This window comes from Biomphalaria glabrata, chromosome 1, assembly GCF_947242115.1.
Source record: "Biomphalaria glabrata chromosome 1, xgBioGlab47.1, whole genome shotgun sequence".
Taxonomy (NCBI): Eukaryota; Metazoa; Mollusca; class Gastropoda; family Planorbidae; genus Biomphalaria; species Biomphalaria glabrata.
This window is the reverse complement of record NC_074711.1, coordinates 10,942,751-10,966,548: the sequence shown is the minus strand read 5'-3', so window position 1 is coordinate 10,966,548 and position 23,798 is coordinate 10,942,751. Positions and strand designations below refer to the sequence as shown.

At 33.2% G+C, this 23,798-nt stretch overlaps 2 protein-coding genes across 3 annotated transcripts in view; one reads left to right on the top strand and one right to left on the bottom strand.

The window, feature by feature from the left end:
* Positions 1 to 3,774: 3,774 nt before the first annotated feature.
* Positions 3,775 to 14,642, bottom strand: LOC106071143 (lon protease homolog, mitochondrial-like). Of its 2 annotated transcripts, none has more exons than XM_056021514.1 (20): positions 13,883 to 14,642; positions 12,898 to 12,986; positions 12,633 to 12,752; positions 11,586 to 11,641; positions 10,549 to 10,796; positions 10,001 to 10,062; positions 9,801 to 9,871; positions 9,615 to 9,673; positions 9,287 to 9,502; positions 8,936 to 9,024; positions 8,677 to 8,815; positions 8,427 to 8,549; positions 8,222 to 8,277; positions 7,749 to 7,959; positions 7,505 to 7,621; positions 7,180 to 7,320; positions 6,846 to 7,011; positions 6,356 to 6,567; positions 5,214 to 5,378; positions 3,775 to 4,187 (listed from the first exon to the last, which is right to left on the bottom strand). In XM_056021514.1, the coding sequence occupies exons 1-20, from the start codon at positions 14,612 to 14,614 to the stop codon at positions 4,038 to 4,040; spliced, it is 3,222 nt and encodes a 1,073-aa protein (XP_055877489.1). In that variant the 5' UTR covers positions 14,615 to 14,642; the 3' UTR covers positions 3,775 to 4,037. The 2 variants fall into 2 exon arrangements, with proteins under 2 accessions (XP_055877489.1, XP_055877497.1); XM_056021522.1 differs by having other exon boundaries at positions 10,549 to 10,793; positions 13,883 to 14,641.
* Positions 14,643 to 14,813: 171 nt separating this feature from the next.
* The window catches only part of LOC106071763 (nonsense-mediated mRNA decay factor SMG5-like), a 41,660-nt gene continuing 32,675 nt past the window's right edge, over positions 14,814 to 23,798 (top strand). Inside the window, exons 1-10 of the mRNA XM_056021504.1 lie at positions 14,814 to 15,006; positions 19,511 to 19,609; positions 20,185 to 20,308; positions 20,430 to 20,586; positions 21,075 to 21,176; positions 21,345 to 21,434; positions 21,727 to 21,805; positions 22,157 to 22,282; positions 22,877 to 22,948; positions 23,307 to 23,554. Of these exons, the coding sequence (XP_055877479.1) occupies positions 14,939 to 15,006; positions 19,511 to 19,609; positions 20,185 to 20,308; positions 20,430 to 20,586; positions 21,075 to 21,176; positions 21,345 to 21,434; positions 21,727 to 21,805; positions 22,157 to 22,282; positions 22,877 to 22,948; positions 23,307 to 23,554 (1,165 nt within the window). The 5' untranslated portion in view covers positions 14,814 to 14,938. The remainder of the gene's footprint in view (positions 15,007 to 19,510; positions 19,610 to 20,184; positions 20,309 to 20,429; positions 20,587 to 21,074; positions 21,177 to 21,344; positions 21,435 to 21,726; positions 21,806 to 22,156; positions 22,283 to 22,876; positions 22,949 to 23,306; positions 23,555 to 23,798) is intronic.

Sequence of the window (23,798 nt, the reverse complement as noted above, 5' to 3'; positions counted from 1 at the left end):
AATAGCTGCTATTCCCCTTTCGGGGGCCGCAAAAATTTGACTAAAACAAATTTTTTGTGGCGGAATTTAAATTAAATGCTAGAGATTTTTAAAAAAAATGAAGAAATTCCGTGAAATCATGGATAGAATTGTTTCTTTGTTGGTCTGCCACACCGCAATTATTTCCCTTCTGAAAACTGTCCTTCATGACTTGTAGTTTGAAATAGAAAACAAAAAATCTGGGTTTAATCAATAAGTATTGATCGCACGGTCTCTTTGCTGATAATTAAAACAAATATAAACATTGGTATAATTATTTTTGTACATAATTAATTTCGCAGGATGAAAAAGCAGCTTGACCTTGAAGTTTTCTGCTCGGCCGATATGCAGGATAGAGTTTAGGCCTACTTTATTGAGAGCTTACTCAAGTCTACAATAGTGTATCTATTACTTAGTACTACCACGTCACGCGCCGTCTTACACTTATCTGTTAGAATGTCGGACACTTTAGGGTTAATTTTGAATTACATTTGGGATAAAAATGGGAGCGGGAGAGATTTAGACCGGGTCGTAATTCTATTAATGAAATCAATTAAGTCATGTCTTTATTGATTTCAAAAGAACTCTCGACAGAATATGGCATGAGCTCTCTGGGCGACAGTAAGAAAGAGAAATGCAAATAAAAAAATAAAAGTAATCCAGAACTTCAACAAGCAGGCCACAAGTACGGTGTACTTCAACAAGCAGGCCACAAGTACGGTGTACTTCAACAAGCAGGTCACTAGTGCGGTGTACTTCAACAAGCAGGCCACAAGTGCGGTGTACTTCAACAAGCAGGCCACAAGTGCGGTGTACTTCAACAAGCAGGCCACTAGTGCGGTGTACTCCAACAAGCAGGCCACAAGTGCGGTGTACTTCAACAAGCAGGCCACAAGTACGGTGTACTTCAACAAGCAGGTCACTAGTGCGGTGTACTTCAACAAGCAGGCCACAAGTGCGGTGTACTTCAACAAGCAGGCCACTAGTGCGGTGTACTTCAACAAGCAGGCCACAAGTGCGGTGTACTTCAACAAGCAGGCCACTAGTGCGGTGTACTTCAACAAGCAGGCCACAAGTACGGTGTACTTCAACAAGCAGGCCACGAGTGCGATGTACTTCAACAAGCAGGCCACTAGTGCGGTGTACTTCAACAAGCAGGCCACTAGTGCGGTGTACTTCAACAAGCAGGCCACAAGTGCGGTGTACTTCAACAAGAACTGGGGACTGTTTAAAACTACAGTTGGGGTGAGGAGACAAAGCTGCCTACTTTCACCAACTCTTTTCATTATCTTCCTTGAAAGAATAATGGAAGATTCTCCCGGGGGCTTTGCGGACAAAGATGGTCTGGCAGGGACAGAAGAGAAATTAGCTGACTTGGTGATGCGTATGGAAGAGTCTTCCTTAGCATATGATATGCACATCAATGCCCCCCCCCCACATCCCCCCCCCAAAAAAAATAGGACCCATAGCCAACAGGACTTTCAAAAGGGACATCAGTGTTGGAGTTGAAAAGCTAGCAAGTGTCAGTAGTTTAAAATCTCTCGGAGCTGTCGTCTCAGATGAAAGAACCAAACCTGAGCTACTGGCCAGGATTGCACAGTCCACAGCAGCACTTGCCAAACTCAAAGGTATCGCCGTCGACGCTAAAATCAGTCTGATGCGCTCCCTGGTCAAAGCAACATTCTTACATGCTTAAGAATCTTGGACGCTGGCCACAGAACTGGAGAGGAGGGTCCAAGCAATAGAATTGCGATGCTACAGAAAGATCCTAGGTATCACATACAAGACCGCATCACAAATCAAAGAGATAGAAGGAATGGACCCCACCATGACCTGCTAACTACTGTCAAAAAAACTCATGGCCACATCACAAAGTATTAAATGCTCGAAAAGGCCTTCCTTCACGGTACAATACCAGGAAAAAGAAGATGCAGACAGAGAAGCGAAGGGAGATAACATAAAAGAATGGATGGGCCTGTCATTGAAAGAGACTATCCAAGGCAAAAAGACAGAGAAGGAGAGAGACGGTCATTAGATCTTTTGTGGTACCCCAATGGTTCAAGACTAAAGGACAAGTGAGGTGAACAATTCTTTTATACACTTTCTGTCACTAATTGGACCTAACAAGTACTTCCAATAACTTTCTAGAATTGGACCAAGCAAGTACTTCTGTTAACTTTCCAGAATTGGTCCAAGCAAGTACTTCTGTTAACTTTCCAGAATTGGTCCAAGCAAGTACTTCTGTTAACTTTCTAGAATTGGACCAAGCAAGTACTTCTGTTAACTTTCCAGAATTGGACCAAGCATGTACTTGTTAACTTTCAAGAATTGGTCCGAGCAAGTGCTTGTTAATTTTCTCTAATTGGACCAAGCAAGTACTTCTGTTAACTTTCTAGAATTGGACCAAGCAAGTACTTCTGTTAACTTTCAAGAATTGGTCCGAGCAAGTGCTTGTTAACTTTCTCTAATTGGACCAAGCAAATACTTCTGTTCATCATCATCAAACTCCATTTGAGTGAGGGCTTGAGAGGTTTAAAACCTCTCTTGCAAAAGCCCTGGACAGAAACCCTGCTGTAATACTTCTGTTAACTTTCTCTAATTGGACCAAGCAAGTACTTCCAATAACTTTCTCTAATTGGACCAAGCAAATACTTCTGTTAACTTTCTCTAATTGGACCAAGCAAGTACTTCTGTTAACTTTCTCTAATTGGACCAAGCAAATACTTCTGTTAACTTTCTCTAATTGGACCAAGCAAGTACTTCTGTTAACTTTCTCTAATTGGACCAAGCAAATACTTCTGTTAACTTTCTCTAATTGGACCAAGCAAGTACTTCTGTTAACTTTCTCTAATTGGACCAAGCAAGTACTTCTGTTAACTTTCTCTAATTGGACCAAGCAAATACTTCTGTTAACTTTCTCTAATTGGACCAAGCAAGTACTTCTGTTAACTTTCTCTAATTGGACCAAGCAAGTACTTCCAATAACTTTCTCTAATTGGACCAAGCAAGTACTTCTGTTAACTTTCTCTAATTGGACCAAGCAAGTACTTCCAATAACTTTCTCTAATTGGACCAAGCAAGTACTTCCAATAACTTTCTCTAATTGGACCAAGCAAGTACTTCTGTTAACTTTCTCTAATTGGACCAAGCAAGTACTTCTGTTAACTTTCTCTAATTGGACCAAGCAAGTACTTCTGTTAACTTTCTCTAATTGGACCAAGCAAGTACTTCAGTTAACTTTCTCTAATTGGACCAAGCAAGTACTTCCAATAACTTTCTCTAATTGGACCAAGCAAGTACTTCCAATAACTTTCTCCAACTATTTCAAAAGCTTCAGAAGAGAAATTTAATTGACATGCACACACACACATACATGTGTCAAGAGTTGTACCAATGATTTCTAAGTTATAGTTACAGACAGACCACAGTTACTATGTATGCAAAGTTTAGTTAGATTCTTAGAAGTATATTTCATTTAACTTTGCAATAACACACAATGACTCTAACATTACTCCAATTCTATTTTTATAACAAACAATTGACAAGAAAACATTTGAAGCATGAGCTACACTCACAGCACTTATACAAATAGTTTTATCACAATTTAAAAAAAACAAGGCATAACAAGGCTGTGTCAGTTGCTTTGCATCTTCTATGATCATAACTAAAAATCTGTTTCTATGATCTCAAGTACTAAACAAAAAATCTTTTAAGTCTTCAATCTGACATGACAGAGAAAATATAAACAAAAAAACATTTTTTTTTAAAGCATTTAAATGTTTTATTTATTACATATAAAATAATGCCAATCATGTAATATAACAATCTAATGATATAATCTTTGTATAAACATCGAGATGACATAATAAGTTAAACCAATGTAGTAACTAGTAATGTTAGAAGATAACTGTTAAAAGAGTCTCTTTTCACACTCACACATTTTCTGTCCACTTCTAGTTCCTAGGAAAGACAATAAACAAAATCTGTGCACACACACACACATTTCCATTCATACACTTTTATAGGTCAGGAAATGCCAATTTGAACACTTCATCATAATTTTCAACAAAATGAATTTCTAGTCCATCGGTGATGAACTTGGGTAAGTCAGAGTAGTCTTTCTTGTTCTCTGCTGGCATGATCACACAGGTCACCCCGACACGTTTGGCCTGGAAGGTTCAAACAAACATCAAAAGAACTCATCACATGGATTCTTAAAAATCAATCATCTTAATCTTGTCTTGTCTGACAAGGGAATAACATAAACAGGAGCTCTGTGTCAATTAATGATACCCCCAGAAAATCCTTTGAGATCCCTCAGAGAACACAAACAGGAATGTGATACTCAAACAAAAGATTTACTGTACAACCCAACTCAAAATTATCAAGAAACAATGACCATCTGATTTATTTCTCAGGTGCACATCAGGTTTTAAAGATTTTCTTGCCCGGGTGGTAATTAAAAAAAAAAGTATGACAAAACAAGTACAAACTAGACTTATCTTTTCATTGTTTACAAAAACTAGAAAATATTTTATGAACTTCTATCATTCTAAAGTTTGAACCTAGTTAGAATCATTACAAATGTTGCTCTTTACAGTTTTTTAAATGTTTGTTTCAAACTGGTTATAGTCATTTTTGAAATTAATTTGTAAAGAAGACGACTATTTGACATTACTACCATGGTGTAAATGTTTGTTTCAATCTGGTTATAGTCATTTTTGAAATTAATTTGTAAAGAAGACGACTATTTGACATTACTACCATGGTGTAAATGTTTGTTTCAATCTGGTTATAGTCATTTTTGAAATTAATTTGTAAAAAAGATGACTATCTGACAGTACTACCATGGTGTAAATGTTTGTTTCAATCTGGTTATAGTCATTTTTGAAATTAATTTGTAAAAAAGATGACTATTTGACATTACTACCATGGTGTAAATGTTTGTTTCAATCTGGTTATAGTCATTTTTGAAATTAATTTGTAAAGAAGACGACTATTTGACATTACTACCATGGTGTAAATGTTTGTTTCAATCTGGTTATAGTCATTATTGAAATTAATTTGTAAAAAAGATGACTATCTGACAGTACTACCATGGTGTAAATGTTTGTTTCAATCTGGTTATAGTCATTATTGAAATTAATTTGTAAAAAAGATGACTATCTGACAGTACTACCATGGTGTGTACTTACAGCAATTGTTTTCTCTTTGATTCCACCGACTGGTAGAATCTTTCCAATGAGTGAAACCTCTCCAGTCATGGCCAGGTTTTGTCTGACTGGTTTGTTTAACATTAGGGATAACAAAGCAGTGACTATAGTACAACCTGCACTAGGACCATCTTTAGGTGTCGCTCCCTGAGAAAAAAACAAAGTTTTAGATTGACAAAGGTGCCACTAAGACAATTAACACAAGAATAAAAACAATTCCAACTTTAAAAAGACAGCTAACAAAATAGCTACTATGTGTTTTGTTTGTCTTTTAAATTATCTGAAACTACCAGTGAACAAAATGTCATTTTTACAAGTTGCAGAGCTAAACAAAAATATTTGATTTCTCTTTGATAAAAAAAAAATGGTCACATGGATGATAGTTTTGAAAGGGAAGCAATAAAAGCTGTGACAAAATACTAATGATTGAAAAGAAACACGTATTAGTGCCCAACACAGTGTGTGTGTGTGTTTCTCTCTTTTTTTTTTTTTTTTTGTTACAAGTGGTGCCATGTTTCTCCCTCAAAAGCCACAGCCTGCTGGCTTTTTCAGTGCACAACCAAAGGTTTGGAACTCACTCCCCATTGATCTCAGACATACAACATGCAACACTACATTCAAGTTGAACATTAAGAACTATCTCTTTAAAACTTTTTTAGATTAGTTTGTCATTTTAGCTGTGGTGTTTATGTTTGTAATGTTATCACAGCGCCCCGAGCCTACATTGCATTTGTTAACAGCGCTCTATAAATTAAATTGTTATTAATATTAATATGATTGAACTTTAGTGTTGGAATTCAACTAGAAAAAGACTGAATGGTAGGCTAGCAAGTCTTAAATATCTAAACCAGTGGTTCCTAAACTTTTTCCTTAACAAAACACTTCTACATTCTAAATATTTAGCAGTACACTTAGCTTATTTACGTATAGGCCTACTAATTGATTATTCCAGTAGTTTGTATAACATTCAGGCCTCACAGAACCCTAGTGTTACGCAAACACAGTTTGGGAAACACTGATTTAAACTATTAAAAAGAATCAAATTTGAGCCTTGATCAATGTATTTGATTGATAACATGTCACATGCTAATGTTTGAGCAAACAGGTAAAAAACCCAACCTCACCTCAGGTACATGCAAGTGAATGTGAGCTCTCTGCATAAAGTCATTGTCAGGGAAGTTCTTGGCTGTAAAGGCTTTAGCAAATGTGTAGGCTAAGTGAGCACTTTCTTTCATGACATTACCCAGACTGCCTGTCAGCTCAAGGGATCCTACTTCTTTATTATCATCCTTCAAGGGTTTCTTGATTGCAGTTTCAATAAACAATGTCGACCCACCTAGATGGAAACAAAGACATAATTAGATATGACCAAACAGCTCTAGGACATGCAGAGAGATGAAACACATTCAGTAAAGTTTATACTTCAGAAGGAAAGTTTAAAATCTCTTTTATAAAGTCAAAGTAAGCTAGCTATACATATAATGAGTACAACAATAAAATATAGCAACAAAATGTATTTAAATAAAACAACATTACTAGCATATCAATTTACCATATTTCATTACATGATTAATTAGAAAAAAAGAAAATACACAATAACCAATATGATCTTACCCATAGCTGTCCAGGCCAAGCCAGTCACTACTCCAGGTGGTGTTAAATCATACATTCGGTCATGCGTAAACAATGGCTTGCCAACATACTCATGAAGATTGTTGTTATCTACAACGATAGTGTCAACCTTCTCTTTTACCACCTTCAATGCAGCTTTCCGATAGATCTGAAATCAGATACATTTTTAAAATATTGTTTTGTTTCAATAAGCAAAACAGTTGAACCAAAAACATCAAAGTAATTTTCCTTCTTTATTTAAGTAATAAAACATCAAAAGTACTTATAAGATTTCACTTTAAGATAATTTTAGACAGCCATTGGTTGATGTAGTCACCTTTTCAATATGTTTCTGTAAGTTCCTAACTCCACTCTCCCTGCAGTAGGACTTGATCAATGTACTGATGGCTTCATTGGAGATGTTCATCTTACTCTGATCCACTCCTGAACTTTGAAGTGCTTGGGGAATCAAGTATTGCTGAGGACAAAGTTAATATCAACAGTCTTTTTCCTTCTATTGTGATCATGTTAGATTAATTCCACGTGAGATCACAAGAAAAGGTCATAGTTATTGTAGGGGATGACTAGTTAAAAAGCAGACTAAAGGTATGTGTTGCAACTGAAGTAATAATCCTACTTCTCTAATAGGTCTCAAGACTCACTGTGGCTATGTTTAGTTTTTCCTCTGCCACATATCCTGATACGTCTATCATTTCCATTCTGTCTCTAAGTGGTTCAGGAATAGTGTCAACAACATTGGCCGTACAGATGAATAGAACCTGGGCAGTAAAACAACACTAAACGACATTAAATAGTTCCTTATTTATAATATTGTACTTTTAAACTCAGCCTAGAGTAGGGCAATCAAAGGCAGGCTACTTCATTGCTAACAGACAAGAAGAATACCTTGCTTAAGTCAACTGTGACATCCAAGTAATGATCCAAAAAATTTTGATTCTGTTCAGGATCCAAGAGCTCTAGTAATGCTGATGATGGGTCGCCTTGGTAACCACGACCCATTTTATCTACTTCATCAATGAGAACAAGTGGATTTTCTGTCTTTGTTTTTTTCAAACATTGAATGATTTTACCAGGCATTGCACCAACATAAGTTCTCCTAGAATTGAAATAAAGAGATAGTTGATATTATGAAAAAAAAAATCATTTTAACTTTTTAAAATATGCAATTCCATTAACTGTGTAGTTAGTGTAGCTAGTCATGTGTTATGCACTCATGACTGTCAATTCGATAGTACTGGGCTCCAACCCTGCCCACTGCCATCTCCCACTGTCATGTGGGAGGTTTGGGCTAGGAAGTAATAATATTCAATTCTGAAAAAGCATCCGTAACAAAAAACAAAACAAAATCTTCAACTGACCTATGACCTTTAATTTCTGCAACATCTGTCATTCCGCCCACACTAAATCTGAAATACTTAAAAAAAAATGTTTCTGTATAAAAAGTTTAAAAAAAAAAACAGCTTCATTTTTAAAATAAAATACTTAAACGGATAAAAAAAAAAGAATTTTATTTTGGATGGTTAACACATTAAAACTCAAGATACAAATGTAAAAAAAACTTACTTTTCTATTTAAAGCTCTTGCAATGGACCGAGCAATACTTGTTTTACCAACACCAGGGGGCCCATAAAAACAAAGAATTTTTCCTTGTGTGCTACCTTTGAGTTGGCTGACAGCGATGAATTCCTAGAAACAGAAAGCATTGAACTAAAACTTTTTTGAGGTATCAGACCTTGTTTAAAAGGTCATTCCACCGTTACAAACGGAATGAAAAATCCCCACCAAATTGAGCAAGTCTAATAAAAGTACTTACAAGAATTCTTTTTTTAACATCCTCCATGCCATAGTGATCTTCATCAAGAATTTTCTGGGCTCTGTCAAGCTCCAGTGTCTCTTCACTATATTTACCCCAGGGTAATCCCGTCAACCAGTCTAAATAATTGCGAGTCACACTAAAGAAAACAAAGAAAGAAAATAGAGTGTTTCGTAAACGATGGTCCATCAATTTTATCCCAACACCAGAAGACATTATTGATGGACCCAATGCTTTTTTTTTAAGTTCTAATACTTACTTGAATTCTGAAGAATGATTATCAAGGAATGATAACTTAGACAGCTCTTCATCAATCACTTCTTTTACATGTGCTGGCACAACCAAATCCTGTTCAACATATTTATCAGTTACTATTATACAGATATAATATATTTATAATTATATATATATATATATATATATATTAATATTTATGTAAAACTTTCTATCCAATATTAGGAGTAATTTGTTTAGAAAAGCTACTTGAAACGCCACATATGAAAACTGGGATGATACTTGTAGTGTAAGACCAGACAGAAAACATCAGAGAGTGAAGGCCAATCAACGCAACATACACAGCATGAAACAGAGTAAGCATCTAGTACATTACCTTCAGCCTTGCTCTAAACTTTTCTTCAATGGCATCTTTGTCATCCTTCTCAAGCCCCAGTTCTTTTTTAATGATTTTTAACTGCTCTCGAAGAATGTATTCTCTGTGCTGTTTCTTCACCTTTTCTTCTACTTCTTTTCCGATGCGCTGCTGGAGTTTGCTCAGTTCAAATTCTTTTTTAAGCAATGACAAGGCTAACATCAATCGTTTAGCAATCTGTGAAATGTTGTTTGTTTAATTAAACTGATACAAAATTATTTGTAATGTAATTTAAAATTAAGTATATGTAAGCATACAATAAAAAAAAATGCAGAAATCAATAAATTACATTTTTCTCTTCTAGCACTTCTTGTAGTTCTCTGGGCTCTCCAGCCGTCAGGGCAGCACCTAGAGAAGTCAACAGTAAGAAAGGATGATTTAATCAAAATTAATAATCAATCGATCTAATGTTAACTAAACTAAAACAATACAGATAGTACTTCAAACATCCTCTCTAGTTTATAACAAAGCTTACCTAAATCACTAATATAAACTGGATTATCAATTACTCTCTGGCCCGCTTGAATAATCTGAGCAAGATTTTCTCTAAAAAAAAAATTTTTAAAGTTTTTGAAAAGAAAGAATGCCCTGTAGTAGTATTTTAAATGTATTTTAATTATTTTTTTTCAGCAAGTGATGTTTAAAATTTCCCTGATGTGTTTCTTCCCCACTTACCTATATAAAGGATTCATGGCAATAATATCTCTAATTGTTTTCACAACTTCAGATGTCAGTGCCTGCCAGGAAAAAAAAATTTGTACACAATTTTATAATGTCTCTATGTGTTTATATTTCAGATTATTAAAAAAAAAAAAACAGACTTCAGGCTTTATCTAATGCACATAATGTACAATCTGGAAAACACTTTTCCTTTCAGACCTTGTGATCTATAGGTCATCTGTTTCTATGGCAGAGGATTAATGTCATATTTCAGGAGGCCAGCACAACAAACGACAGCTTTACTTTCTCCAATGTCAGGTACCCATTAGAGTTGGGTGGACTCAGAGGTGCCCTTAAAAGCCTGAAATTAAAAATCCCCTTGGTTTGGAAGCCAAGCCCCCACTAGGCCACCATGTCCCCCACAATGTGTTAAGATCTTGTTTTATTTAGTCCACATAATGTACATTCTGTTAAGTGGCAGTCAAGATTAATTGATTTCTTATTCTAATCTACTAAATTATTACTTTCACATGACCTTGATGCTATTGTTACTTTGTAATTACCTTGATTTCATCATTACTTTCAAAAGGCTCATGCATGATGTTTTCTGTTCTAACAAGCAACACATGTGATGGGGCACTTTTTGGCTCAGATGTTTTGGATGCAGGCTCTTTTCTAGACTTGAAAAGGCTTCCCAATGCATATGGAGAATGACTTTCTGTTGTTTCACTTGATGTTCCATCCTCTTTTTTGTCTGTATCAGATTCCTTCTTACCATTTCTGCGCCTGGCTTTTCGCTTTGACTTTCCTGCTTTGAACAAAAAAGTCACTGTAAGAGAACTAAACTATCCAAGTACACCAAACAGCCAATAGTCTTACTCATGGATCTCAAACAAAACAATCCTTCAAAGCCTGAAAAACTCTGGTATTTCTTTATAAAACAACTCTTGTAAACCTCAACAACAACAGCAATGAATTCCAGAACACATTGAAATAGAAGGCAATGAAAAAGCACATATACTGGCCAAGATGGAAAATTCCTCTCTACCCAGAAGAAATTAAGAAAATAGAAAGTAGAATAAATGAGAAATGGACAAGCTCTCATCCCATTTAAAAAAAGTGATGCCCAGTGATCCAGACATGACCAACGCATAATTTTTACCCTCAGAATCGGACACAAGAGAATGAGATAGCATATGTTTCGAAATCTAAAAGTCGGGACTAGCAAAACTTGCCCATGCAGCGCATCACCTGAGAATGCTGATCATGTCTTTCATAGTGCATACTCTTTCGAGAGGCCAGAACATGATTATGACCCTGAAACCATCCTATAGAAGAAAAATTATATATGGAGAATTTAATGATCTGGAAACCACATTTCATCTCAAGATACAGGACTACTGATGTAAATCCTCAAACAGAAAAGAATGAGAATGAAGAAGAAGTAAGAGAAATAGTTACAACAGTTTAAGATATTTTTCACTTTTTAATACAAAACTTCCAAGGAATTTTATTTGCAGGAAAAAAAAATCCTACCATTTTCAAAGTTAAATTTAATATTCTTTTGAAACCAAACAGAAAACAAAAAAAGGTTGTTTACCTTGATCTTGTAAAGCTTCTATTTCATCTTCTGATCCAAGGTCAGTTATTTTGATTCTGACAAACATAATCATAGTTGAGCAATGTTTCAACGTGATAACAATTATGTATATATAGAAGGTTATAGCAACAAAATGATAATTGGTTATCACAAGACGTTTTAAATATGAACCCCTGTACAAAATTACAGGCATAATAGCTGTTTAATTACCCTCCATGATTGTAATTTCTCAATAAACTTTTAGTTTAAAATGTGTCTATTTTTTTTATTTCTTTTTTCCTTGATAATAATACATGGAAAGTTGTTTTTTTTTGGAATAAAAATAAGTTATCTAATATTTTGCTTTTAACAATAAAATCAATGTTTGAAAAAGTATATTGAAGTTCTAGCTAATTTCAGATATAACAACAATAATAAGGCATTGTCTGCAAGTTTAAATATTAAGGAAGCATATTTTATGTGGCGATGTAGATCTACATTTTGTCATAACTAACATGACTGTGATTAATGTGATTTATTAGTTAAAATTTTTAGTGGCTCCGAAAGGGGAAAAGACGCAATTAGTTTTGTGTAGAATGTCTGTCTGCCTGTCATGTTTAGATTTCATAAACTAGAAAAGATAGTGAAAATCCGACATCACAATATTTTACACCATTCAAAGTTCTGATGCAACAGCTACTTTTTTTGTTTTCTGAAAGCAAAAAATCTTATTTTTTAAATCACTTATGCAAGCTGTTTTTCTCCATTCTTCTCTGTTATTTGCCTTTGATAAAATTTCATTCTGATGTTCTTTCTGAAAATATTGAAACCTGCCTGGGTGGACCACTTCGGGGACCAATTTTGAGTTTGTGTCTCCACAAAATGTAAGTGCTATTACTTTGTTATTTAAGATATTTTACAATAATAAATCGGATATTGGATAGTTTCATTTTAACAAAGGTTGAACTGGGTTTAAAAATATATTTAGATTTAAACCAAAAAAAAAAAAAGTACTAACATTTACATACTCAGGAAAATTTTTAACACAATGAACCCTTAAAGAATTACCTTCGGTGAGCCATCATTATCATTCTCAGCCTATCCCCAAGGTCATGCATCTCAGTGATGTGTACAAAAGTACCAACACTGTAGATGTCATCAAGACGATCCACAACATCTGATTCATTTCTGAAATACAATTAAAAGTGGTTATTAAACTAACAATGTGTTAGAAGTAACTGAATAGCAGACCACTGATGTTTGATTTCTGATTGTTCATGCCCTGCATGTTTGTTATTTATTGAAAGCGCTCAAGGAGCAACTTGTTACTTACGTATCATCCTTCTTTAAGAAAACACCAGCATAGGGAAGATTGAACTTTACTTTTCTTCTTAACAGTTCCATCAATTCAGGGTGAGAAACCTAGAAGAACAAAACACATAAGAAAATGAAACAGACATAAAATATAAGTAAACTGGATTTCATGTTCTGGCTTTAAGGAGCAATCAAAACTTAAGGAGTTTTGTTTAGAAATTTTTGGAGATGCATTTTTAAGTCAAATTAGTGTTTACACAAACAAAGTAAAACAACTTAAATGTTTTTTGAGTTGAGTAATAATTGTCACAGATTTTACATGATGTCAAGGTTTAATTACATTGTTTAAGTTAAGTTTCGTGAAAAGAAATGAACGCCATGATGCTGAGTAGTTGGAAGTCTATTTCGAAAGATGAGGACTTGAATTGACTTCAAAACTTAAATGGACACCTGGTTTTAGAATTTTCTCATTATTTATAAAGAGTTGCCTACATAAAAAAGTAAAGCATCTTTACAGACATAAATTTTAAGCCTCAGATAAAAACTTTTTAAATGTAAACTTTTCAAATTTACTTTTAGGACAGCTTAACAAAAACTAGATCCAGCACTGGATCTTAATATAACATTTTCTCAATTTAGACTTCAAGTAAAAAAAAAGAAATTTTAAACCAAAAAGAAATTTTAAATAGAAATTTGGACAACTTGGTATTGGACCTCTTCGACTTCACCAAAAATGAATGGTTGTAAACATGATGACCATTGATAAAACAACGAAAAATAAGTTACTTGATATCCATGTTCGATTCAAATTAGATCGAAAAATGTATGAATAGATAGAGAAGCCCGTTACATAAGGCCCCAAAGTCAGGGTGTTTGTTTACATTTGGTAAATGAGGTCCATTGATAAATTTACTTTAAAAAGCTAATCTAGTTATAAAATTATTATTATTTTATTAAAATGTTAATGTATTTAATAATTTACACTTTTAATAATAATTAGTCACCTCAATCATTTTGACAAATCTTGGAAAAACTGGATTCCTGCTGATGGCAATAACTGGCACCACTGGCAGAAACTCCGGCACAGACATTGTGGTTAATGCCCCAATTGGATTGAAGCTTCCCATTTCTTGAGATTCTTCCGTTGGTTCAGATTGCACTTCAGGTTCCTTTTTAGAATTGGTATTATCCCCATCATCATCATTTTTCTTTTGCAAATGACCAGAAGAAACAGAAATAAGCCTAACACTTGTAAAATTACCAGGGGCTACAATGTTCAAAACAGTTCTGTTCCCTTGGCTGTTTGTTGTTAGTCCAACTTGTCTTTGACTTTGAGATAATAACTTGATTTTATTGCATGCTCTAGAATGTTTGTATAAGGAATAAGGTGTTATTTCAGATATTGGGGTAGTTTTGCGTTTTACAGTATCTGAATTATTTTGGATAAGGTTTAAATTTGGTAATACAGTAGATCTGTAACTGTTACTGTAACCTTTCGAAGATGAAGAAGAAAGCGAATCTTTTGTTATCTGACGCAATACGTTACTTTTAGACTGAGATTGTTCACATGCATTTAACAAATTAGTTTGAAAGCTGTTATAATTACAGAGTGAAGCGTATTCCTTTCTGACAGATCTAGATCTAAAAGAAACTTTAAAACCTTTTCCGAAATGCATTGTCCTAGCATTACGCGTCTTAAAAACATTCCAACTCGAGTTTCTCAGGAGCGCTGCCATTTTGTCTTGAATTTATATTTACAATAACAGTAGCAGAACAAACTAAATTTTTTATTCTGACATAGAAACAAATTTTTTATAAAATGGCTATTAATTATATTTAAAAGGATAATTTTAATTCATTTTGATTTTTATTAGCTTAAACAACACCAAATTAAAGATTTTGATAAATTTGTTATGTTCATACATATGAATTTTTAAAAATGTCACGTGATACAATAACAAAATGGCCGACATTATGTTTCTCATAGTAAGGCCTTTCGTATTTGAACGGATAACAAAAATTGCCATACCATTGCATTATTTATATCTCTGACAAAGGCAATGAAGAAAAGGGCAGAACCAAGCAATGGCTCAAAATCTGACGCAGATAGAGCTAAACGTGTTTATCGGTAATTGTGTAGATCTAGAACTAAACTATTAGATCTAATCTATAATAAACTATAATTATAATACTATAACTAGATAAACTAGATTTATAATCTATAAAAATGATAAAAATCTATCTTTGATTCTTTCTATTCTCTCTCTGAGACTCTCTCCTCTCTAACTACTAAACTAGTCTAACTTAATTAGATCTAGAATCTAGAGTTGACTAGCCTCACTAGGTCACTAGAATCTAGTAACTAACAACTAAACTCAACTGTCTAAACTAGTTTAAGTAGTTTCTAGTAGACTAAGATAGTAAAGTAGTTAGTAGAAACAGTCACACTTCACAGTAGCCGTCAGTAGGGTAGAGTCTTAGAACTCAGTAACTGTTACACTCTAAGAGCTAAGAGTACTCTAAGTCTAACTCTACCAGAATTTTAAATTTATTTTAAATTTATCAGTAACCAGTTTATTTTTATTTAGAGCTAGAGTCTAGACGCCAGAGTCACAGTGTTTTTAAATTTAAAGACTCTAGAGTCTAGTCTAGCCTACCTAACCTAGATCTGGGCTGGAACCTGGTCTAGACACTACTCACTACTCTAGACAGTGACACTCTAGACTCTAGACTATCAGTAGACTGAGTAGATGAAAGATCTAGTCAGAGTCTTAGTACAGTAGAGTAGGCTAGATGATCATGATCATTGGACATCATGGTCATGAATGATACTATAACTAGTATGTATGTAATACACTATACATACATAGACATAATTAGATCTAGAGTAAACCTGCGAATATCGAATCCCCCCCCCCCATATACCATTTTATTGTACATCACACCATATTTTTATTTATGTGTCTTTATTTTGATGGTTATTACAGATTAAATACTGTGGCATTTTTGTGCGCAATCCATTTTTCTATTTTTTTAACACATTTAGTTTTGCATTCCTGTGCAAGATCATTTTTCTACTAAGTAATAATGTACACTGATATGAAAGTGTGTTATTTCATATTCATACACATAAATGGGGGTGCTTCCAGTACTAAGGCTAATGTATAGCCCCATACTGCATTAGCCAAGCAAGACCTATATTATTATATTTGGATTCAGCATTGAAAGGAGAACATGTATATTACAGTTCCCTTGCTTTCCATATAACTTATTCAGATTTATAGGGCGTGTTTGATAAGGTTTAACATTTTAGAAAATGCTACAATATTGAAATAAACATTTTTTGAGTGTTCGTGTATTTTTATGCAATGTTTTCTTAAATGTTCAAAGCAAAAATAAACATAATCAGTAAGTTTTTAGTACTAAAAGACCGGTACGTGCCGTTTTGGCACCAATGCTTTGGCGAGAGATATAAATTTGACGATAATTTAATATAAGCATGTAGCGTTTATAACGTATTTATAGCGTATTTATTTAACTTTTCCATAATATTGTATTAGTGTAATACTTTTATATAACAAAAACCATGTTAACATCTAAAGCTTTATTACGCTGAATGACGAAAATAACTCTACGCATAGTAAAGATCAAGACACGGAATGTTGTCCACACAAACTCTGATGTGAATCCACCAATGTAAACAAACAATAGATAGAAACAAAGTTACGACACTAAGATACTTTGAAAAGATATATTTTGAGAAATTTGGTAGGGGTGATTTGGGTGACACATCTCGCATTGAAGAATGAACAAATGAAGACAAGACCAGCACCGAGCACTGGTCGTTGGTGTCATGCGTCTGGCGATCATCTCCTTGGGACTGGTCATTACCTGTGACACCTATCCAGCCCCCTCTCTTCTGGGCACATTTCACTCCTTGTATATACTCTTTCTTCCACCCCTTCCCTGTCTAACACGTAAGACGATAATCTGTTTCTAGCACTCCACTTGACATCCCTAGGTGTGAATTTATAATCCTTAATCTTAACTTCCGAGAGCAGCCCAAAGTCTATCCCTCTCTTTCAATCTCTTCGCCCCCTACGTCTTTATAAGCTCATGTAGTTTAGACCATTCACTAATTATTTTTTCCAGCACGCTGACAAACTAGAAAAACTTTCGCCATTTCATTTTATTATATTTTTAACTGAAAACCTGTGGCATTCTATATAAACAATGGGAAAAGTCCAGTCAAAGCAAGAAAAATTTAAATTTTGGCATATCTCTATGTTTTTGTTAAGTTTAGTGCAGACCACTCTAAGTAAGAAGTATGGATGGCAGCCTGGTGTTGTGTAATATTGAGATATAACAATAATTACATAACAAACTTAAGTACCAAAAATAGCGGACAAAAATATTTCTTCTTCTGTCCTTGAAAAATATGTCTTAACACAAGCACTCATGCAAAACATAAATATGCATAATTCTTTTTAAATAAATAATTTAATGAACGTGCATAATGTATTTCGCGCCAAAACGGCTTGCTTTGCTAAAAGACATCAAAACACACAAGCAATTTATGAATACATATTTATTAAACATTATTTTGACCAAAAAAAAATATTTTTTTTTTTTTACAAATTAACACATTTTTTTTTTAATTTTTTTTTTTTTTGCAGATTAACTTACCTTTTCCCAAAAAAATAATTTATATTAAGTATGCTCTCCCCTGCCATTGCTAAATGTACTTTTAGCATTGACTTTGCCTAAATTTTGAACTATCAATGTGAAATGTGTATGGCAATTAGTCTTTTCTTTTCTTTTGCACACAGTAGTTTACCTCTTGCTTGACCAGAAAATACCTGAAATGAAAGAATTAGATGATTAAATATTTATTAAATGCATATTGTCTAATATGATTAAAAGGCGTTTGATATCGTAGTAAGGGGGAAAATTTTGTCTGGCGAAGTTTACATTTTGTCATACCCACCCCATTCCTCTTTGACACCAGATTTTATTTTAACTACTCATGTTGAAACTTTGCAACAGATCTAATTTTATAGACCAATGGATGACGTGTTTATAGATGGTTTAATTTTTTTGTTTGGTGTAATGCACAAATTGTAAGACAAATTTCCATACGGACAATAAAGATTATTATTATTATTAGACACACCTATGCAGCATTGGCCATCAACCTCTTATAATACTACTACTAATACATCTCCTTATATACCTCTTACAATCTCCTTTTCCACCTTTTTAAAACTACCCAAACTTCTTGCACATGCTTGGAATTTCCAACCATTCCTTCTCTGTTATTTTTAAAGCTGACGGAAATCCAGTCAAAAATATACCACTAAGACCTTGTGTTGCAAACATACAACCAAAGAATGAATAAATAATTATAGTTTAAAATGGCCTTGCGCGTTTGCTCCATGACACTAGTTAGTTTCAAACTTAAAGCGGCAACGTATAAAGGCGGGGATTAATTCAACTTATACCACCACATCAGTCAAGTACAATTTCCATTGTTCAATAACCAACAAAATAATTAATTACCTATGTAAAGAAAATAATATTACTATTTTAGATTTGGTTTAGTATCAATTGCTTTCATTGATTTGAGCATTCTTAGTACTAATAACAGATCAAGATTTTGTTAGATCTGCTGTCAGCTAGCTCTAGAATAATCTAACCTACAAGTCATTATTATATCTATATTTTAGTAAAAAAAAAAAAGATAAAATAATATTTATATTTTAATGTAAATTTAAGAATTCATAAAAAAAAAGATATAACCATCTATAAAAAAGACTATGCATTTGTTTTTTTCTTCTTGCTGACAAATAGATCAAGATGCTTTTATTTTAATGTTATATTACCATATTTTAATATTCATATTGGAAATAAATAATAAATAAATAACACATGAAACAATGAACCATAATCTACAAATAGAAAAAAAAGGAATAAAAACACTCAGAAAGACACAAAGGTAAAAGGCACATTTCTTATTCCAGGACTAATTCGCACAAGTGCTCCTAAAATCCCTCTTAGCCATTTTTGCAGAGCCACATTTAGCCCTTTCTCGATCTTGGCAGATGATGTCCATGTCTTGCAAGGATGTGTTGCTGTTGGAATTACGATTGTGTTAAATGTCTCAAATCCATTAGCCTGGCTTGTCCAAATAGGCCTCAGCCTTTGGAAAATAGTCCCTGCCTATCCTATTCGGCATGCTACGTCTTGATAGGCATCCCCATTGTTTGCTATGGTGCTGCCTAGTTATGTGAACTTATCCAACTCTTCAATCTCTGGCAGCCTTTGCCAGCCACTGGCACACATTTAGTTTTATCCAAGTTTATGCAGATGCCAATTTTGGGTACCTTTCTATCTTGGCTCTTCATCATTTCTTGTATGCTCTTATAAAAAATAATAGCAGAGAACTTTCATGTTGCTGTTTCCAATTTCATGACTTGCAGATTTTCAATTTATGTTGTTATTTTACCACCCCCTTACCCAATATTTTCCCCACAAAATATTGTTTGATAATTATATTTTAAAAAAATACTTAACTATTATTTAGTTAATTAAAAAAATTTTTTTATCCTTTTCTTTCAAAATTCTAATTCTAGGGCTGCTTTGGAATCTCTCAAACGTCTTGACAGCATCAATAAGGAAAAAAAGGCCTATCGAGAGGTGTTCAGACAGGATGCAGTGGGGCTTCGAAATAAGTAATTGTGGATTTTTAAATATTTTATATTTTATTTAAACTTCAATGTATATTGTTGAATGTTTTACATATCTTATGTTATGACTTAATAAAAACTTTCTTTAATCATTATATATTTTTTAAAAAGATGTTTTAAACCAAAGCTACTGAAAATTAAAACCTGTTTAGAAATAAGCAAACCTTTTTTTCTCATCCATAATACAATGGATTTTTATTAATGTTCTTTATTTTAAAATCTGAAATATCTACTTGGTAATGTTTTTCTTAGCTGGATTTGCCATTTGATGTATAGTTGAAAACTTAATATAATAAACACAGTAGGTTTTTTTTTAAAAAGAATAATCAGAATGATATGTAGACAATGTACATTCAAATTACCATTATACTCTTACAAAGATTTAGAGTGCAGTGGATCATTAGAAACTAGACTTTTTTCTAACAAAAATGATACAAATTGACAAAATGGTTGCATTTAAAAAAAAACAACATTTTCTTTTATTCAAGTTCTGTTCTCTGATCCTTTAAAAATTATTTGTGACCCTTTTCATTAAATTGTCATGCATTTCTATATGACAGGTTGAAAGAAAATTGTGAGCGCCTAATGTTTTTTAATCCTATTGAATATGGACGCAAAGCTGAAGAAGTATTGTGGAGGAGAGTTTTCTATGATGTCATTCAAGTTGTCAAACATAGCAAAGATGTATGTCTGTTAAAACTGTAAAATTGAAAATAATAAACTGAAGAACATGACTAGCAGATAATTTAGTTCATTTACATTGTGAGCTCTCACTAATAACTAGTTTACAAACTTTTTATCACAGCACGTCAGGCATCATGGTTCAGTGGAAACTGCTTATCGCACACATCTAGCAGCAGCTGCTGGATATTATCAGCATCTTGTCTTCCGACTTCAGCGTGAGTTTTCACTTCGACTAGCGGGTGTGATTGACTATCATCTTATTCCTGAGCCTAGAACAGGTAACGTTGAAATATATGTGCATGGATCTGTTATTGTTAACTGGTTTCAATTTACACTTCAACAAAGAAAATAACTAAATAAGATTGATATTCTGGAAACAATTAAGTCATCAAACATTATAGTATTTTTTAGTTTATATTTGACTAAAATTAATGCTGAAACGAAATACTGTATTTCTCTGCAATAGCTTTTCTTATTTTCTTTTCAATTGTAAGAAATGTGTATTTTTTCTTCAAAGGATTTGGAATTTTAAAAAATTATGTTTGTAACTTAGAAAATATTTAGATACCAAATAATTCCTATTTCTGTACAACATGGTGCATTTTGTCTGGTATGTACATGGCTGTGAGTGGAGGTGGCAGTCAGCAAGTCTTTGTCCCGCAGTAGTACACTAGACACACCTATGCAGCATCATCAACCTCTACTAATACTTTTGATCAAGTCAACACAAACACTGTGTATTTATCAACATATTTTTTTACTCCAGGCAGGAGATCGGATACTAGCAGTGTGAAAACCATCAACCCAAGTGTGCAGGAGTGGGCCCAGAGGGCTTGCCATAGGTGTCTTATTTGTTTAGGTGATATTTGTGAGTACTCAACATTTATTCCCTTCACTTTAACGTGACATACCTTGAGGAGAAATAGAGTCTAGTTTGTTTCCTTACAAAAATAATTGAAACACATATTTCTGTTATTGTGTATTTTTTTTTTGCTGATAAAAGTAATGCATCCTAATTTCTTTTCCTCCACCTAAGCTCGTTACATCTGTGATGTTGACCCTATGTCTGTTCCAACAACAGCAGATCGTTATTATCATCAGGCTTTCATGCTTTTCCCAGAAATAGGTAATATTTAATTGATGGCCTTAGGACTGTATTTGAATAAATACTTTAACCTTAGTTGTTTGTTTTTTTTACAGATTATTGATTTCACAACACTAATTTTAAAATACTGTAGTACAAAACGTCATTTTTTTCTAATAAGAATTTTTTTTTTAATCATTAGAAATTTGTTTTTGTTTGTTGCTATAAATTGTATATAATATATTAGAGAGTAAAATAGTCCATCACATCAAGTCTTCTGAACCGCTTATGGTGATGCCTAGCTTTAAATCTTTATATACATTTTTTGTTGTAGGCATGCCCCATAACCAACTAGGGACACTAGCTGGCTCAAGGTATTCTGGTTGTGAGGCAGCATATCATTATGTCAGATGGTAAGATACTTTTCAGAGATTTTTTTAGTCATGTTTCTTGAATTTTTCTTTTTCATCTATTAAAAATTTGTTTAAGGTTTTGTTTTTAAAAAAAAACAAACACTTAATGATTTATTTGGGAAATTTTTATTTTTATTAAACATTATTTTTACATGTATTTTAAAATTGCTACATGAAAAAGAAACGATAATATTAAACTATAGTACATAAAGTCATATTTAATTAAGGAAAAAAAATCAGAAATTCAGAATTAAATATGTTGCTAAGCTAGTTCATTTTCAATTTTAAAAAAATATATATATATAATTTAAATTATATATATATTTAAATCAAACTCATTTTATGCTTTAGCTTGGCATGTGAAAAACCATTTGATGGAGCTAGAGGAAATCTTACCAGACTTTTTGAAAAAAATGCCAAAAAATTTTATGAACTCAACAAACCTCAGCCCAGAGATCTTCCACCAGATGAACAAAGGTTTTGTTTTTTTATTTGGCCATTTTTATTTTTCATGAATAACTCTGTAAAAGATTAAGAATATTTTAGTGCCACCTTGTATTGTTGCTGTGTGTTACAGCTTTCTACTATATCTATATTTCAATAGCTCTCTAGAAACTACCTTAGTTTCTCTCCAAGTCTAGGTGTTCATGGGTTCAGCTGTAATTACATCAAACTCTTAACAACTTGATCAAAACACAAAAACTTTGTTATACTTCATGGCACATATCACACGCTGGTCTCTCTCTTCTGTCTTAACTAACACACTTCCGGTCATTCGCGCATACGTTCTGACATATATCTGTAAAAATAGATTTACACACATACAGACATTTATCTGTGACACTGTGGTTATTTAATATAAAAGTATTGAAAGGTGACATGTAATTAATTTCTTTACAAATTTTTGTTATGATTTCAAATAAACCCTCAAAGTATTTGAAATAACATGCACTAAAACTCGTTAAAAGGTAAGTTATTGAAAATTCTAGACAATCAATAATGGTTCTTTGGCTTGTGATATTTGAATTAAATAGTGAATTATAAAAAAAATTATATTTTGTTGATCTCCAGACATCAAGACATCAAAAGATTTTTTACTCGTTTTCTAAAACTTTTAGAGATTCTTCATAGTCAGAATAACAAGTAAGTGGAACTAGTTTAGTAGTAGTGATGAATGGCTGTTGAATTGAATGTTTTGATGGAAAATGAAAATGTTCTCCATACAAAAGTTGAGTGTATTTTTCTGTTGGAAATATAACACTCTTTAAAATAAAACCACTAAGTCTTTAGTTGCACATAGATTTTTAGAGGAACTTAGTTTTACTAAATTGAAACATTAAAGAGCTATCCCTTGACTTATAAAGAAATGGAATGATTCTGATATACCAAGAGACTTGGGCTATCTGATTTATTATTTTTAGCTTTGATGGTGAGCTAGCTATATGAGTCTTTGACAGTATTTGTGTTAAAATGAATGTACTTGAATCTATTCCATGTCCAGCATTGAGATGGTGGAAGTCCAACAACTCTGTCAACACACACTGCAAGACTTCAATCTATGCATGTTCTACGAGCCTCAGAATGGCATCAAGGAGAGGACAGGGGGGCACAACTGTGTTGTGGAGGAGGAAGACAGTGAAGAGTTTGCTGATCCTGGTGACCCTTCGTCTTTTCAGTACCTAGATAATGGGATAGTGTTCAAGATAGTTTGCTGTTTGATTTGCACCATTCATTTGTTAGAAAAAAATGGTAATGAATTCATTCTGCCAAAATAAAATATTTCTTAGAATCCAAATAAAAAACAACATTTCAACTTTAGAAAACCATGCAAGGCTTACACTGGCTACACCAGTTGATTTGATCCAAATTTACATTTTAAACTATTGATAAAATGTTTAATGTCTCTGTTGGTATTAAGCTACTGTTATATTACATTTTGACATACATTTATGATGGTATTTTCTTTTAGTAAAATATTTTTACTTGTTTTACA